This window comes from Pseudophryne corroboree, chromosome 1, assembly GCF_028390025.1.
Source record: "Pseudophryne corroboree isolate aPseCor3 chromosome 1, aPseCor3.hap2, whole genome shotgun sequence".
Lineage (NCBI taxonomy): Eukaryota > Metazoa > Chordata > Amphibia > Anura > Myobatrachidae > Pseudophryne > Pseudophryne corroboree.
In genome coordinates this window covers 53794702-53814179 of record NC_086444.1, presented here as the reverse complement: position 1 = coordinate 53814179, position 19478 = coordinate 53794702, and the positions used below count along the sequence as shown (strand labels likewise).

Sequence of the window (19478 nt, the reverse complement as noted above, 5' to 3'; positions counted from 1 at the left end):
GGAAAAAGGCATTCCGGAAGAGGTCATTCCTACCCTGGTCAAAGCCAGGAAGGAGGTGACCGCACAGCATTATCGCCACATGGGGCGAAAATATGTTGCGTGGTGTGAGGCCAGGAAGGCCCCACGAGGAAATTTCAACTCGGTCGATTCCTGCATTTCCTGCAAACAGGAGTGTCTATGGGCCTCAAATTGGGGTCCATTAAGGTTCAAATTTCGGCCCTGTCGATTTTCTTCCAGAAAGAATTGGCTTCAGTTCCTGAAGTCCAGAAGTTTGTCAAGGGAGTATTGCATATACAACCCCCTTTTGTGCCTCCAGTGGCACTGTGGGATCTCAACGTAGTTCTGGGATTCCTCAGATCACATTGGTTTACAACCAGTCAAATCTGTGGATTTGAAGCATCTCACATGAAAAGTGACCATGCTCTTGGCCCTGGCCTGGGCCAGGCGAGTGTCAAATTGGTGGTTTTTTTCTCAAAAAAGCCCATATCTGTTTGTCCATTCGGACAGGGCAGAGCTGCGGACTCGTCCCCAGTTCTCTCCCTAAGGTGGTGTCAGTGTTTCACCTGAACCAGCTTATTGTGGTGCCTTGCGCCTACTAAGGACTTGGAGGACTCCAAGTTGCTAGATGTTGTCAGGGCCCTGAAAATATAGGTTCCAGGACGGCTGGAGTCAGGAAAACTGACTTGCTGTTATCCTGTATGCACCCAACAAACTGGGTGCTCTTGCTTCTAAGCAGACTATTGCTAGTTGGATGTGTAATACAATTCAGCTTGCACATTCTGTGGCAGGCCTGCCACAGCCAAAATATGTAAATGCCCATTCCACAAGGAAGGTGGGCTCATCTTGGGCGGCTGCCCGAGGGGTCTCGGCTTTACAACTTTGCCGAGCGGCTACTTAGTCAGGGGCAAACACGTTTGTAAAATCCTACAAATTTGATACCCTGGCTAAGGAGGACCTGGAGTTCTCTCATTCGGTGCTGCAGAGTCATCCGCACTCTCCCGCCCGTTTGGGAGCTTTGGTATAATCCCCATGGTCCTTTCAGGAACCCCAGCATCCACTAGGACGATAGAGAAAATAAGAATTTACTTACCGATAATTCTATTTCTCGGAGTCCGTAGTGGATGCTGGGCGCCCATCCCAAGTGCGGATTATCTGCAATACTTGTACATAGTTACAAAAATCGGGTTATTATTGTTGTGAGCCATCTTTTCAGAGGCTCCGCTGTTATCATACTGTTAACTGGGTTCAGATCACAGGTTGTACAGTGTGATTGGTGTGGCTGGTATGAGTCTTACCCGGGATTCAAAATCCTTCCTTATTGTGTACGCTCGTCCGGGCACAGTATCCTAACTGAGGCTTGGAGGAGGGTCATAGGGGGAGGAGCCAGTGCACACCACCTGATCCTAAAGCTTTACTTTTTGTGCCCTGTCTCCTGCGGAGCCGCTATCCCCCATGGTCCTTTCAGGAACCCCAGCATCCACTACGGACTCCGAGAAATAGAATTATCGGTAAGTAAATTCTTATTTTTACCCCAAGTCACCTCGCAGCAGAAAAAGATACCGTCTTTTCAGGCTCAGTCCTTTCGTCCCCATAAGGGCAAGCGGGCAAAAGGCCACTCATATCTGCCCCGGGGCAGAGGAAGGGGAAAAAGACTGCAACAGACAGCTTCTTCCCACGAACAGAAGCCTTCCCCCGCTTCTGCCAAGTCCTCAGCATGACGCTGAGGCCTTACAAGCGGACTCAGGCACGGTGGGGGCCCGTCTCAAGAATTTCAGCGCGCAGTGGGCTCACTCGCAAGTGGATCCCTGGATCCTGCAGGTAGTATCTCAGGGGTACAAATTGGAATTCGAGACGTCTCCCCCTCGCCGGTTCCTGAAGTCTGCTTTACCAATGTCTACCCCCGACAGGGAGGCGGTATTGGAAGCCATTCACAAGCTGTATTCCCAGCAAGTGATAATCAAGGTACCCCTCCTACAACAGGGAAAGGGGTATTACTCCACGCTGTTTGTGGTACCGAAGCCGGACGGCTCGGTGAGACCCATTTTAAATCTGAAAGCCTTGAACACTTACATAAAAAGGTTCAAGTTCAAGATGGAGTCACTCAGAGCAGTGATAGCGAACCTGGAAGAAGGGGACTACATGGTGTCTCTGGACATCAAGGATGCTTACCTCCATGTCCCAATTTGCCCTTCTCACCAAGGGTACCTCAGGTTTGTGGTACAGAACTGTCACTATCAGTTTCAGACGCTGCCGTTTGGATTGTCCACGGCACCCCGGGTCTTTACCAAGGTAATGGCCGAAATGATGATTCTTCTTCGAAGAAAAGGCGTCTTAATTATCCCTTACTTGGACGATCTCCTGATAAGGGCACGGTCCAGAGAACAGTTAGAGGTCGGAGTAGCACTATCTCAAATAGTACTACGACAGCACGGATGGATTCTAAATATTCCAAAATCGCAGCTGATTCCGACGACACGTCTGCTGTTCCTAGGGATGATTCTGGACACAGTACAGAAAAAGGTGTTTCTCCCGGAAGAGAAAGCCAGGGAGTTATCCGACCTAGTCAGGAAACTCCTAAGACCAGGCCAGGTGTCAGTGCATCAGTGCACAAGGGTCCTGGGAAAGATGGTGGCTTCTTACGAAGCGATTCCATTCGGCAGATTCCACGCAAGAACTTTTCAGTTGGATCTGCTAGACAAATGGTCCGGATCGCATCTTCAAATGCATCAGCGGATAACCCTGTCTCCAAGGACAAGGGTGTCTCTCCTGTGGTGGTTACAGAGTGCTCATCTCCTGAGAGGCTGGGGAGCAGTCACACAGGGAAAAAATTTCCAGGGCTTGTGGTCAAGCATGGAAACGTCACTTCACATAAATATCCTGGAACTAAGGGCCATTTACAATGCCCTAAGTCAGGCAAGGCCTCTGCTTCAGGGTCAGCCTGTATTGATCCAGTCGGACAACATCACGGCAGTCGCCCACGTAAACAGACAGGGCGGCACAAGAAGCAGGAGGGCAATGACGGAAGTGGCAAGGATTCTTCGCTGGGCGGAAAATCATGTGATAGCACTGTCAGCAGTGTTCATTCCGGGAGTGGACAACTGGGAAGCAGACTTCCTCAGCAGACACGATCTTCACCCGGGGGAGTGGGGACTTCACCCAGAAGTCTTCCACATGTTTGTAAACCGTTGGGAAAAACCAAAGGTGGACATGATGGCGTCTCGCCTCAACAAAAAACTGGACAGATATTGCTCCAGGTCAAGGGACCCTCAGGCAATAGCTGTGGACGCTCTGGTAACACCGTGGGTGTACCGGTCAGTGTATGTGTTCCCTCCTCTTCCTCTCATACCAAAAGTACTGAGAATCATAAGAAGGAGAGGAGTAAAGACTATACTCGTGGCTCCGGATTGGCCAAGAAGGACTTGGTACCCGGAAATTCAAGAGATGCTCACGGAAGACCCGTGGCCTCTACCTCTAAGACAGGACCTGCTCCAGCAGGGACCATGTCTGTTCCAAGACTTACCGCGGCTGCGTTTGACGGCATGGCGGTTGAACGCCGGATCCTGAAGGAAAAAGGCATTCCGGATGAAGTCATCCCTACCCTGATCAAAGCCAGGAAGGATGTAACCGTACAACATTATCACCGTATTTGGCGTAAATATGTTGCGTGGTGCGAGGCCAGGAAGGCACCTACGGAGGAATTTCAACTGGGTCGATTCCTGCATTTCCTGCAAACAGGACTGTCTATGGGCCTCAAATTAGGGTCCATTAAGGTTCAAATTTCGGCCCTGTCGATATTCTTCCAAAAAGAACTAGCTTCTGTTCCTGAAGTTCAGACGTTTGTCAAGGGAGTACTGCATATACAGCCTCCTTTTGTGCCTCCAGTGGCACCTTGGGATCTCAATGTAGTGTTGGGATTCCTAAAATCACATTGGTTTGAACCACTCACCACTGTGGACTTGAAATATCTCACATGGAAAGTGGTAATGCTGTTAGCCCTGGCTTCAGCCAGGCGTGTATCAGAATTGGCGGCTTTATCCTATAAAAGCCCTTACCTAATTTTTCATACGGACAGGGCAGAATTGAGGACTCGTCCTCAATTTCTCCCTAAGGTGGTTTCAGCATTTCACTTAAACCAACCTATTGTGGTGCCTGCGGCTACTAGGGACTTGGAGGATTCCAAGTTGCTGGACGTAGTCAGGGCCCTGAAAATATATGTTTCCAGGACGGCTGGAGTCAGAAAATCTGACTCGCTGTTTATCCTGTATGCACCCAACAAGCTGGGTGCTCCTGCTTCTAAGCAGACGATTGCTCGTTGGATTTGTAGTACAATTCAGCTTGCACATTCTGTGGCAGGCCTGCCACAGCCAAAATCTGTAAAAGCCCATTCCACACGGAAAGTGGGCTCATCTTGGGCGGCTGCCCGAGGGGTCTCGGCTTTACAACTTTGCCGAGCAGCTACTTGGTCAGGGGCAAACACGTTTGCTAAATTCTACAAATTTGATACCCTGGCTGAGGAGGACCTGGAGTTCTCTCATTCGGTGCTGCAGAGTCATCCGCACTCTCCCGCCCGTTTGGGAGCTTTGGTATAATCCCCATGGTCCTTTCGGAGTCCCCAGCATCCACTAGGACGTTAGAGAAAATAAGAATTTACTTACCGATAATTCTATTTCTCATAGTGCGTAGTGGATGCTGGGCGCCCATCCCAAGTGCGGATTGTCTGCATTACTTGTACATAGTTATTGTTACAAAAATCGGGTTATTATTGTTGTGAGCCATCTTTTCAGAGGCTCCTTCTGTTATCATGCTGTTAACTGGGTTCAGATCACAAGTTGTACGGTGTGATTGGTGTGGCTGGTATGAGTCTTACCCGGGATTCAAAATCCTTCCTTATTGTGTACGCTCGTCCGGGCACAGTATCCTAACTGAGGCTTGGAGGAGGGTCATAGGGGGAGGAGCCAGTGCACACCAGCTAGTCCTAAAGCTTTTACTTTGTGCCCAGTCTCCTGCGGAGCCGCTATTCCCCATGGTCCTTTCGGAGTCCCCAGCATCCACTACGGACTATGAGAAATAGAATTATCGGTAAGTAAATTCTTATTTTCTGTGCACAGTACTTTTTTGATTTCTAACACCTAATTTAGATTTATAATTGCAAATACTGTACTGTCACTGATTCATCGCAGTCTTGCAGATTTACACATTGTTAACCTTCAGTAGCTGCCATCGTTTCTAGAAACATAGGCTATATAAATCCTTGGCAATATAAAGTACCTCCGGTGTTGCAAGGTGTGATAATTATTTTCTTATCTTTATTTTCCTTCTAGGTCCACAGACATACCGCTATGGCTGCAAATACGCAATCGCAGCAGAATATTCACACTACCGCCCTGGCTCGGGCAAAAGGGGAGATTCTGAGAGTTATAGAAATCCTTATTGAGAAAATGCCATCTGACGTCGTCGATCTCTTGGTGGAGGTATAGCATTTATGTTACATTGGGGCGGATGTATTAAGCCTGGGGAAGTGATAAAGCAGTGATAAGTGCAAGGTGATAACGCACCAGCCAATAAGCTCCAATATGTAAATTGACAGGAGCTGATTGGCTGGTGCGTTATCACCTTCCACTTATCACTGCTTTATCACTTCTCCAGACTTAAGACATCTGCCCCTTTATTCTTGTGTCTCTAACTCTATGTTGATCCCATTAGATTGTCACTGACACAAGTGGAGGTGAGATGCATAAATTATATGTATTTTACCTTTACATTGTGGGTGAGAAGGATGTTGTGGTTTTAATGACTATGGGCCTTATATGACACCGGTACAGGCGCTATTCAATCACGTTAGCCCCTATATTTAAAGCTTCAATCATTTAAAAGGCAGACATTGGTCAGTCTTGCTTTTAAATTATTGCTGCTTTAAGCATACGGGCTAAGTCACCGGAATCGCACCCAAGCCTGCATCTCGCAGGCTGTTGCATATGATGGGTTGTAGCAGAAGGTTTGAGGAATTGCATAATTTGCACATACAAATGTCCTATTACATCTTTGCACCTTGCACTACAAATTACGTTGCCATAACGTGTGAGTACCGCGTGACTCTAGCGCTGAGCATCTTTTTTGTGTCTTTTTCCACTAAAATGCATCTTAGACGTTAAGTAATAGGACACACAAGCTTCTGCTGATTAAAATGATATGCAGCATGCCTGTATTCTATGTGTGACTGCAACTGTATTTGCATACAAAATGCTATGCTCCAGTGTTGTCATGGGAAACACTGTAACGTGGCATATCGGATGCAGATACAGCCACAATTAAGATGCAAAAAAGACGGTCGGTGCTATCGAGTTCCGCCGCGACTTGGCACGACTTCAAGGGCTGTTTAACGTGACTGCGGCAAGGATGTTAGAGGACACATCTATACTTACAATGGCAAAGGGATTATTCTGATTATAATGAAGGTAACTGAGGAATCTGGCACCATAATCAAGGAGGTCATCCCTGGGAAAATACCATACCTGAACTATGGGAAAAAGGTGATGTGCATCTGCTACTGTATAAAATGTATAAATAATATACAGTACTGTGCAAAAGTTTTAGGCAGGTGTGGAAAAAAATAGGATTTTAATTACCTACCGGTAAATCCTTTTCTCGTAGTCTGTAGAGGATGCTGGGGTCCACATTAGTACCATGGGGTATAGACGGGTCCCTTGGGAGCCATGGGCACTTTAAGAGTTTAATAGTGTGGGCTGGCTCCTCCCTCTATGCCCAACCTACCAGACTCAGTCTGGAAACTGTGCCCGAGGAGACAGACATACTTCGAGAGGAGGAAATACACAGATAGTGGTGAGAATCATACCAGTTCATATATAACAAGGCAAACCAAGCTAACTAGCTTGAACAATTCAGCAACAGCTGAACAACAGTACTTAACCAAGTAACAATGCAGTACTTAACCAAGTAACAAGGTAGTACCGAACCAAGTAACAACTGCAGGAGAACGAGGCGCTGGGCGGGCGCCCAGCATCCTCTACGGACTACGAGAAAAGGATTTACCGGTAGGTAATTAAAATCCTATTTTCTCTTACGTCCTAGAGGATGCTGGGGTCCACATTAGTACCATGGGGATGTACCAAAGCTCCCAGTACGGGAGGGAGGGCGTAGAGGCTCCTGCAGAACCGATAGACCAAACTTTAGGAATAGAGTGGGCCTTAACAGATTTTGGACACGGCAATCCTGCTGTAGAATAAGCATGCTGGATAGTGAACCTGATCCAGCGAGAAATAAACAGGACACCCAATCTTCTTGGGATCATACAGGACAAAGAGAGAGTCCGACTTTCTGTGACGAGAAGTTCTCTTCACATAAATCTTCAAAGCCCTCACATTATCCAAGGACTTTGAGGTAATTGAGGAGTCAGTAGCCACTGGCACCACGATAGGTTGGTTGATATGAAAAGCCGACACAACCTTTGGAAGAAACTGCTGACGTGTCCTGAGCTCAGCTCTATCTTCATGGAAAATTAAGTAGAGGCTTTTGCAGGACAAAGCCCCCAATTCAGACACACGTCTAGCAGATGCTAATGCCAACAGTGTGACCACCTTCCAAGTGAGAAACTTGACCTCAACCTCCTGTAAAGGCTCGAACCAATCCGATTGCAGGAACTGCAACACCACGTTAAGATCCCAAGGTGCCGTTGGAGGCACAAAGGGAGGCTGGATGTGCAGGACCCCTTTCAAAAAAGTCTGAACCTCAGGGAGGGAAGCCAATTGTTTCTGGAAGAAAATGAATAAGGCCGAAACTGGACCTTTATGGAGCCCAAACATAGGCCCACATCAACACCTGCTTGCAGGAATAGGAGAAACCGCCCAAGTTGAAACTCCACCGTAGGAAACTTCTTGGACTCACACCAAGATACATACTTTTTCCAAATGTGATGGCAATGTTTAGACGTTACTCCTTTCCTAGCCTGTATCAGGGTAAGAATAACCTTGTTCGGAATGCCTTTCCGAGCTAAGATGTGGCGTTCAACCTCCATGCTGTCAAACGTAGCCGTGGTAAGTCTTAATAAGCAAACGGCCCCTGTTGCAGAAGGTTCTCTCGAAGAGGAAGAGGCCTTGGTTCTTCCAACAGTAATTCCAGAAGATCCGCGTACCAAGCTCTTCTTGGCCAGTCCGGAGCAATGAGGATCACCTGAACTCTTTTTCTTTTTATATGTTTGAGAATCCTTGGGATGAGTGGAAGTGGAGGGAACACATACACCGACTGGAAGAACCACGGAGTCACCAGTGCGTCCACCGCAACTGCCTGTGGGTCTCTCGACCTGGAACTGTACCTGCAAAGCTTCTTGTTGAGGCAGGAGGCCTTCATGTCGATTTGAGGTACGCCCCAAAGACTTGTCACCTCTGCGAACCCCTCTCTCCTGGATGGAGATCGTGCCTGCTGAGGAAGTCCGCTTCCCAGTTGTCCACACCCGGAATGAAGATCGCCGCCAGCGTGTGCCTTTCTGCCCAAAGGAGGATCTTTGTCACCTCTGACATTGCAGCTCTGCTCTTCGTTCCGCCTTGTCTGTTTATGTAGACCACCGTCGTTACATTGTTCGACTGCACCTGAATGGCCTGATCTTGTAGAAGATGTGCCGCCTGTCGAAGTCCGTTGTACACGGCTCTTAGTTCCAGAATGTTTATTGGAAGGATGGATTCCAGACTTGACCACTTTCCTTGGAAGTTTTCCCCTTGGGTGAGTCTTGCATCCGTGGTTAGAAGGATCCAGTTCTGAATCCCAAACCTGCGGCCCTCGAGAAGGTGAGGCATTTGTAGCCACTAAAGGAGTGAAATCCTGGCTTTCGGCGACAGACGTATCCCCTCTGCTGCATGTGTAGGTGAGATCCCGGCCACTTGTCCAGGAGATCCAGTTGGAAGGACCATGCATGAAATCTTCCGTACTGTAGAGCCTCGTAAGAGGCGACCATCTTCCCCAGAAGGCAAATGCTCTGATGAACCGATACCCGGGCAGGCTTCAAGACATCCCGGACCATTGATTGTATCACCAACGCTTTTTCCACCGGTAGAAACACCCTCTGCACTTCCGTGTTGAGGATCATCCCTAGGAAAGACAATCTCCTTGTCGACTCCAAATGTGACTTTGGAAGATTCAGGATCCACCCGTGATCCCGGAGTAGTAGAGTTGTGAGAGCAATGTTCTGCAACAACATTTCCCTGGAAGATGCTTTTATCAGCAGATCGTCCAGATACGGAATTATGGCCCTCATTCCGAGTTGTTCGCTCGCAAGGCGATTTTAGCAGAGTTGCTCACGCTAAGCCGCCGCCTACTGGGAGTGAATCTTAGCATCTTAAAATTGCGAACGAAGTAATCGCAATATTGCGATTACACACCTCGTAGCAGTTTCTGAGTAGCTCCAGACTTACTCGGCATCTGCGATCAGTTCACTGCTTGTCGTTCCTGGTTTGACGTCACAAACACACCCAGCGTTCGCCCAGACACTCCTCCGTTTCTCCAGCCACTCCTGCGTTTTTTCCGGAAACTGTAGCGTTTTTTCCCACATGCCCATAAAACGGCCTGTTTCCGCCCAGTAACACCCATTTCCTGTCAATCACATTACGATCGCCAGAACAATGAAAAAGCCGTGAGTAAAAATCCTAACTGCATAGCAAATTTACTTGGCGCAGTTGCAGTGCGAACATTGCGCATGCGCATTAAGCGGAAAATCGCTGCGATGCGAAGATTTTTACCGAGCGAACAACTCGGAATGAGGGCCTATGTTCACTCCCTCCTTACGTAGGAGTACCATCATCACTGTCATTACCTTGGTGAACACCCTCGATGCCGTGGATAGGCCAAATGGCAGTGCCTGGAACTGATAGTGACAGTCCAACAGCACAAATCTGAGATAAGCCTGGTGAGGCGGCCAAATCGGAATGTGGAGGCACGCATCCTTGATATCCAGGGATACCAAAAATTCCCCCTCCTCCAGACCTGAGATCACCGCTCTAAGAGACTCCATCTTAAAATTGAATTCCCTCAAGTAGTGGTTTAAAGATTTCAGGTTCAATATCGGTCTGACCGAACCGTCCGGTTTCGGTACCACAAAGAGGTTTGAGTAGTAACCCTTGTTTTCCAGATGAGGTGGAACTGGGACAATGACATTTGCCTTTTCAAATTTTTGAATGGCTTCCAGTAGGATAGCCCTTTCTGTCAACAAAGCTGGTAAGCCTGATTTGAAAAATCTGTGAGGTGGGAGTTCTTGAAACTCCAGTCTGTATCCCTGGGACAGATTATCTTGGACCCAGGGGTCCAGGCCTGCTGACGCGCAGACCTGACGGAAATTTTTTCTCCAGGCTGGGAGGTCCATCGTCATGCTGAGAATTTTGAGGAAACAGAACCCGGCTTCTGTTCCTGGGAACCTGTCGGTGCAGGTTTTCTGGATTTTCCCCGACCACCTCTGAAGAAAGTGAAAGGGGGCTTGGACTTTTTAACCTTTGCGCTCCGAAAGGACTGCATGGTAAATGTAGGATAAGATTTCCTCATCGGCGAAGTGGCTGAGGGAAGAAAGGTTGACTTACCCACGGTTGCCGTGGAAATCCACGCATCCAATGCTTCCCCAAACAGAGCCTAACCTGTGAAGGTTAGGTTCTCCACACTCTTCTTGGATTCCGCATCCGCAGACCATTGGTGCAGCCAGAGTCCCCTGTGCGCCGAGACAGCCATGGAAGATGTCCGTGCATTCAGATGACCAAGATCCTTCATGGCCTCCACCATGAAACCTGCAGAATCCTGTATGTGACGTAAAAACATTTCAATGTTACTTCTATCCATAGTATCCAATTCCTCTAGTAACGAGCCTGACCACTTTACTATGGCTTTAGAAAGCCATGCACAAGCAATAATGGGCCTTAGAGCCACGCCTGAAGCAGTGTGTATGGATTTGAGCGTAGGCTCGATCTTGCGGTCTTCCGGCTCTTTCAAAGCAGTAGACCCAGGGACAAGTAAAACCACCTTTTTAGACAATCTAGATACGGAAGCGTCTACAATAGGGGGGTTTTCCCACTTTTTCCTATCCTCTTCAGGGAAAGGGAAAGCAACAAGAACTCTCTTTGGGATCTGGAATTTTATCTCTGAGTTTTCCCAGGATTTTTCAAATAATGTGTTAAATTCCTTAGACGCAGGGAAAGTAAGGGAGGCTTTCTTATTGTCTGTAAAGTAAGCCTCCTCTATACCTGTACAGGTACCTTGTCAGCAATGTGTAAAACATCCCGAATGGCCTCAGTCATGAGTTGCACCCTCTTAGCAAGGGATGCCCCAATATATCCCCATCACAATCTCCCGTATCAGAGTCGGTATCCATGTCGACTTGCATTATCTGGGCAAGAGCACGCTTTTTTGGGCATATACCAGGGGATTTTGAGGAAGAATTGGGAGCAGAATACGACAAAACCTCTACACAGTTTTTCAAAACCTGTGTTTCAGTCTCATTATGAGCTATCCTAGAAGAAATCTGGGATATCATTCCCTTAATAGAAGCCACCCACTGAAGTTCAGATTCAGAAGGCTGAGACAGTGTATTGCATTCCTGAGTACAAGGAATAAACTGAGTCTGGTAGAAGGGGCATAGAGGGAGGAGCCAGCCCACGCTATTAAACTCTTGAAGCGCCCATGGATCCCAATGGACCCGTCTATACCCCATGGTACTAATGTGGACTCCAGCATCCTCTAGGCCGTAAGAGAAATGCTGCCGAGAAAGCTTTCAAAAATAGAAGTGTTAATAATTTGATTTTAGCAATTAACAAAATGCAAAGTGAATGAACAGAAGAGAAATGTAAATCAAATCAATATGATCCATGATTTATATTTTTTACATCTTCTGCAACTATAAAATATCTATTCCTCGTAAAACAAATAAAATCAGTTTATATGATTGATGAAACTGCCTGCAGCCACAGGAATTTTATAAAAGATTTGGACTGGGGGGTATTTGGATTCAATATGTAAACTGTCTTGAATTTTTTGAATGTATTTTTTATTAATTGTTTGTAAACGGTCTAATTAATTACTTGGTTGTCACTGCTGACTGTTTTTCTTTTCGATTCTAATATTTTGGGAGTACCCAGTAATGGTGTGTACACACGGTAAGATATTTTCTTAAAATTTTGACTATATAGTCAAAATCGCAAGAAACGTTAATGCAGATCGCAAGATGAAAGTCACCTTGCGATCCCGATTCGATCCCAATGCGTGGTCCCGCCAGGTCGGCATCGCAAGAAAAGATAGACTGTGCAGTTAAGTCAGTCCTTGCTAGATCGGTCTACTATTTAGTTCAGGGGTGGGGAACCTCCGGCCCGCGGGCCGTGTAAGGCCCGCGAAGCCGTTCGGTCCGGCTCACCAGCTTGTGTCAGTGAGACACGCTGCCGCTCAGTCCGGCGGCAGCGTGTCTCAGCTGTCAAAACAGGGAGGAGAGCGCGGCTGTCGGGTGGGAGCGGCGGCGTGTATGACTTGAAACCAGCCGCCGGTTCGTGAGCCAATCAGAGCTCGCGGACCGGCAGCCAATCAGAAGCCGCTGCTGCCGGTCCGCGAGCTCTGATTGGCTCTCGAACCGGCAGCTGGTTTCAAGTCCTACATGCCGCCGCCGCCCAACATAGCCGCGATCTCCTCCGTGTCCCGCCGAAAGCAGCACGGAGGGGAGGGGGGGCAGGGCAGGGCATCTGTATACCTGGCACTGTGGGGGGCATCTGTATACCTGGCACTGTGGGGGGAATCTGTATACCTGGCACTGTGGGGGGCATCTGTATACCTGGCACTGTGGGGGGCATCTGTATACCTGGCACTGTGGGGGGCATCTGTATACCTGGCACTGTGGGGACATCTGTATACCTGGCACCATGAGGGGCATCTGTATACCTGGCACTGTGGGGGCATCTGTATACCTGGCACTGTGAGGGGCATTTGTATACCTGGCACTGTGGGGACATCTGTATACCTGGCACTGTGGGGACATCTGTATACCTGGCACTGTGGGGACATCTGTATACCTGGCACTGTGGGGACATCTGTATACCTGGCACTGTGGGGACATCTGTATACCTGGCACTGTGGGGGCATCTGTATACCTGGCACTGGGAACATCTGTATACCTGGCACTGTGAGGGGCATTTGTATACCTGGCACTGTGGGGGCATCTGTATACCTGGCACTGTGGGGGCATCTGTATACCTGGCACTGTGAGAGGCATTTGTATACCTGGCACTGTGGGGACATCTGTATACCTGGCACTGTGAGGGGCATTTGTATACCTGGCACTGTGGGGACATCTGTATACCTGGCACTGTGAGGGGCACTTGTATACCTGGCACTGTGGGGGCATCTGTATACCTGGCACTGTGAGGGGCATTTGTATACCTGGCACTGTGGGGACATCTGTATACCTGGCACTGTGAGGACATATGTATACCTGGCACTGTGAGGGGCATTTGTATACCTGGCACTGCGGGGGCATCTGTATACCTGGCACTGTGGGGGCAATTGTGGATCTGGCACCGCACTATTGGGGGCATATGTGTATCACGTCCCATTTTAACTGGCCACACCCATTTTTTGGCGCGCGTGCCTCCGGCGCGCAGGGGCAGACCTACTGGGGGGAAGGGTAATTTTTTAAGTTGAGAATTTTTGTATGGCCCCCGAAGGATTTTATAAATATCCAAATGGCCCTCGGTAGAAAAAAGGTTCCCCACCCCTGATTTAGTTCATCTCACATAAGTTAATTAAATCTCACATAAGCCAAAATCGTAAGCAGTCCATATCTTGTCTCGTAGTCCATATCTCAAGAAAAGTTAGTCAAAATCGGTGGTGCTGGTCTCCGGGGAGTTCGAGGGAATAGCATTGTCTAAATCGGGCACAGCAAGGATCTCACCGTGTGTACACACCTTAACCTCACTTGGGAGCAACCGTCACATTCTAAATGTTCAGCGCCTGATTGACTTTGCTAGTTCTTCATTCAAAAAAGTTCTGTGACTATTTCCTTAAGACCCAACATTGTTTTTATATTATTTTATGCCGTTTTTTTGTAATTCAGCTTATTTGCATCTGTGTTTTTATCCTAAAGGTAATGGACATTATCATGTACTGTCTAGAAGCATCATTGCTGAAGAAGAAGGGTCTACAAGAGTGCTTTCCCACCGTATGCCGGTAGGTTTGCTGAAATCTCACTCTGAACACTTTATTATGTAATATCTTGTTAAAATAAAACATTATATACAGGGTTTTTTGCATACTCAATACAGCTACTCCTAGTTTTACATAAAAGCTTAATACAAATAATTTATTAGACTCCGTATAATGTCCTATGAAACCTTTATTTAAGGTCAATATGTTAAAAGAAAGACTTACTGTAGCAACTGATGCAGAAATGCTTCTGTATGAAGAGGATTTACCTATAATCACATGACCCAGGCAGGCAGCACTAATCGATCCATGAACTCTGGATATAATAATATCTGCAGTTATATACAGTGGCCACTGTGCCTGTTTTTGCTGGCAATAAGAGAGACCCTTTGAAGTGTCGTGTGAGACTCTTGCAGGTATGAAATTGTGATACCGGTTCATCACTTCATAGTCTTTTCATCTGAATTTAGTTTTATACTTACGCTGGCCACACATGCTGGCTGTTTAGGGCGTTTGGCTTCAAAACAAAGGTGATCCCCTATAATAATCCCTTTGAAACATCAGTAAATACAGTTAGAAAATAATCCATATAAGTCTGTTAGGGATTTTTATCAACCTTGGAGAGAGATAAAGTACCAACCTATCGGTTCCTGTCATTTTTAAAACACAGCCTGTTGGCTTGTACTTTTTCTCTCACCACTTTCTCTCCAAGGTTTGATGCGTCTCCCCACTAAGTGTGTATTAATTTCCTGAGTACACTAAATGGGCCCCAGTGATGGAGAAAAGGACCGCCAACTTATGTCCAATTTGGTCACCTACTCCTGGCACGATCGTTACGTGTGTGTTTACTTTTAAGCCACATTAAAGTCTGTAGTTTAGTTTCTTCTTTGAATTGGCTTGTACATCACCTCACCATTACTTTGACTCCGGTGGATAAGTTAAACATGTCTGTCAGAAGAATATATACAAGGCACATAGACCAGCTGTAACTCGCCACCTATTATGGAACTACAAGTTCCTCGAACCCTGCCAGCCAATGGCTATAGTTGCAACTTATGAACGCTGCTATTTTAGCCAATCACAGAATTCCTCCAGAACAGAGTGTGTTCCCGTAACATTCTCTGTTGCTTCATAATGTCAGGATCCTTTCCTCAGCCGTAAGCAAAGCGTACATACTGAAAGAGAAACAATCCACGTTTTTCCCTGAGAAAGCCGTACGCGGAATTGCTTGTTCAACAAATTCCTTTTGTCAGAGATAATTGAAAACTAACCTTTTATTACCTTGCATCTTAATTACCTAGTTCTTTAAATAGGGCTCAGAGATGAAATTGTACTTGTAAAATCTGAGTTATTTGCTGTCCAGGTCCCTATTAAATCTACTTGTTAATATCATCTGGCTTTAACAAGTGAATCGTAAGCAAATTATTTCTCCTGTCCCGGACCATTGTTAAAGGAGTGCGAACTGGCAGGAGAAGGGAAAATGTGCAAGGCATGCGGTTCTGTCTGTGTCTCATTTACCAGCTTAACACCGTTACTGACTATTCAAAGGTGGAACCCGGTTACCGCTATGTGATATATAACTGTATAGATATGATCGGAATGCGTTATCTGCAGACCATTTATCCTGGAATGTTGATGTAATATTGTCATACAGACCGGACTGATCAAAGTGCTCGCTGATGGGAGGTTAATAAGGATTGGAATTGAGTGAGCATCATGGGGAATGGCAGGACATTTTTAAATAGAATTCAGTATATTTCAGGCATGGTGCTCCAAAATATTGAAAATCCCTTTTCTGTCAACTTTGAGCCGCCTTTTGTATTCTTGGTAATAGATCATAAGACATTTTAATATAATGTTAACAACATAATATTAAATCTTTTTTCCTTTAAATAGCAAGACAGGTATCATTTATGCATGTACCTGTTTTTTGTTTTTCTCTATCGTCCTAGTGGATGCTGGGGTTCCTGAAAGGACCATGGGGAATAGCGGCTCCGCAGGAGACAGGGCACAAAAAGTAAAGCTTTACGATCAGGTGGTGTGTACTGGCTCCTCCCCCTATGACCCTCCTCCAAGCCTCAGTTAGATTTTTGTGCCCGGCCGAGAAGGGTGCAATCTAGGTGGCTCTCCTAAAGAGCTGCTTAGAAAAGTTTAGCTTAGGTTTTTTATTTTACAGTGAGTCCTGCTGGCAACAGGATCACTGCAACGAGGGACTTAGGGGAGAAGAAGTGAACTCACCTGCGTGCAGGATGGATTGGCTTCTTGGCTACTGGACATCAGCTCCAGAGGGACGATCACAGGTACAGCCTGGATGGTCACCGGAGCCTTGCCGCCGGCCCCCTTGCAGATGCTGAAGTAAGAAGAGGTCCAGAATCGGCGGCAGAAGACTCCTCAGTCTTCTAAAGGTAGCGCACAGCACTGCAGCTGTGCGCCATTTTCCTCTCAGCACACTTCACACGGCAGTCACTGAGGGTGCAGGGCGCTGGGAGGGGGGCGCCCTGGGAGGCAAATGAAAACCTATTTTGGCTAAAAATACCTCACATATAGCCTCCGGAGGCTATATGGAGATATTTAACCCCTGCCAGAATCCGTTAAGAGCGGGAGACGAGGCCGCCGAAAAAGGGGCGGGGCCTATCTCCTCAGCACACAGCGCCATTTTCCCTCACAGAAAGGCTGGAGGGAAGGCTCCCAGGCTCTCCCCTGCACTGCACTACAGAAACAGGGTTAAAACAGAGAGGGGGGGCACTAATTTGGCGTTAGAAATATATAATAAAGATGCTATAAGGGAAAACACTTATATAAGGTTGTCCCTATATAATTATAGCGTTTTTGGTGTGTGCTGGCAAACTCTCCCTCTGTCTCTCCAAAGGGCTAGTGGGTCCTGTCCTCTATCAGAGCATTCCCTGTGTGTGTGCTGTGTGTCGGTACGTGTGTGTCGACATGTATGAGGACGATGTTGGTGAGGAGGCGGAGCAATTGCCTGTAATGGTGATGTCACTCTCTAGGGAGTCGACACCGGAATGGATGGCTTATTTAGGGAATTACGTGATAATGTCAACACGCTGCAAGGTCGGTTGACGACATGAGACGGCCGACAAACAATTAGTACCGGTCCAGACGTCTCAAAAACACCGTCAGGGGTTTTAAAACAGACAGGGACACTGAATCCAGTGTCGACGGTGAATAAACAAACGTATTCCTTATTAGGGCCACACGTAAAAGGCAATGAAGGAGGTGTTTCATATTTCTGATACTACAAGTACCACAAAAGAGGGTATTATGTGGGATGTGAAAAAACTACCGTAGTTTTTCCTGAATCAGATAAATTAAATAAAGTGTGTGATGATGCGTGGGTTCCCCCCGATAGAAAATTAGGGGCGGTATACCCTTTCCCGCCAGAAGTTAGGGCGCGTTGGGAAACACCCCTTAGGGTGGCTAAGGCGCTCACACGCTTATCAAAACAAGTGGCGGTACCGTCTATAGATAGGGCCGTCCTCAAGGACCAGCTGACAGGAGGCTGGAAAATATCATAAAAAGTATATACACACATACTGGTGTTATACTGCGACCAGCGATCGCCTCAGCCTGGATGTGCAGAGCTGGGGTGGCTTGGTCGGATTCCCTGACTAAAAATATTGATACCCTTGACAGGGACAGTATTTTATTGACTATAGAGCATTTAAAGGATGCATTTCTATATATGCGAGATGCACAGAGGGATATTTGCACTCTGGCATCAAGAGTAAATGCGATGTCCATATCTGCCAGAAGATGTTATGGACACGACAGTGGTCAGGTGATGCAGATTCCAAACGGCACAAAGGTGTATTGCCGTATAAAGGAAGAGGAGTTATTTGGGGTCGGTCCATCGGACCTGGTGGCCACGGCAACTGCTGGAAAATCCACCGTTTTTACCCTAAGTCACATCTCTGCAGAAAAAGACACCGTCTTTTCAGCCTCAGTCCTTTCGTCCCTATAAGATCATATCTGCCCAGGGATAGAGGAAAGGGAAGAAGACTGCAGCAGGCAGCCCATTCCCAGGAACAGAAGCGTTCCACCGCTTCTGACAAGTTCTCAGCATGGCGCTGAGACCGTACAGGACCCCTGGATCCTACAAGTAGTATCCCAGGGGTACAGATTGGAATGTCGAGACGTTTCCCCTTCGCAGGCTCCTGAAGTCTGCTTTACCAAGGTCTCCCTCCGACAAGGAGGCAGTATGGGAAAAAATTCACAAGCTGTATTCCCAGCAGGTGATAATTAAATTACCTCTCCTACTACAAGAAAAGGGGTATTATTCCACACTATATTGTGGTACTGAAGCCAGAAGGCTAGGTGAGACTTATTCTAAAAAAATTTTTGAACACTTACAAAGGTTCAAATCAAGATGGAGTCACTCAGAGCAGTGATAACGAACCAGGAAGAAGGGGACTATATAGTGTCCCGGGACATCAGGGATGCTTACCTCTATGTCCCAAATTTGCCCTTCTCACTAAGGGTACCTCAGGTTCGTGGTGCAGAACTGTCACTATCAGTTTCAGACGCTGCCGTTTGGATTGTCCACGGCACCCCGGGTCTTTACCAAGGTAATGGCCGAAATGATGATTCTTCTTCGAAGAAAAGGCGTCTTAATTATCCCTTACTTGGACGATCTCCTGATAAGGGCATAGTCCAGGGAACAGTTGGAGGTCGGAGTAGCACTATCTCGGATACTGCTACAACAGCACGGGTGGATTCTAAATATTCCAAAATCGCAGCTGATCCCGACGACACGTCTGCTGTGCCTAGGGATGATTCTGGACACAGTCCAGAAAAAGGTGTTTCTCCCGGAAGAGAAAGCCAGGGAGTTATCCGAGCTAGTCAGGAACCTCCTAAAAACAGTGCATCATTGCACAAGGGTCCTGGTAAAAATGGTGGCTTCCTACGAAGCAATTCCATTCGGCAGATTTCACGCAAGAACTTTTCAGTGGGATCTGCTGGACAAATGGTCCGGATCGCATCTTCAGATGCATCAGCGGATAACCCTATATCCAAGGACAAGGGTGTCTCTCCTGTGGTGGTTATAGAGTGCTCATCTTCTAGAGGGCCGCAGATTCGGCATTCAGGATTGGATGCTGGTGACCACGGAGCCCAGCCCGAGAGGCTGGGGAGCAGTCACACAAGGAAAAAATTTCCAGGGAGTGTGATCAAGTCTGGAGACTTTTCTCCACATAAATATACTGGAGCTAAGGGTAAATTTATAATGCTCTAAGCTTAGCAAGACCTCTGCTTCAAGGTCAGCCGGTATTGATCCAGTGGGAAAAACATCACGG

At 47.2% G+C, this 19478-nt stretch overlaps 1 protein-coding gene across 5 annotated transcripts in view; it reads left to right on the top strand.

The window, feature by feature from the left end:
- Positions 1-19478, top strand: part of WDR7 (WD repeat domain 7) — a 799383-nt gene that overhangs the window by 653394 nt on the left and 126511 nt on the right. For all 5 annotated transcript variants that reach the window (XM_063959708.1, XM_063959725.1, XM_063959718.1 and 2 more), the window contains 2 exons: positions 5322-5471; positions 14111-14193. In XM_063959708.1, coding sequence (XP_063815778.1) covers positions 5322-5471; positions 14111-14193 — 233 coding nt within the window. The remainder of the gene's footprint in view (positions 1-5321; positions 5472-14110; positions 14194-19478) is intronic.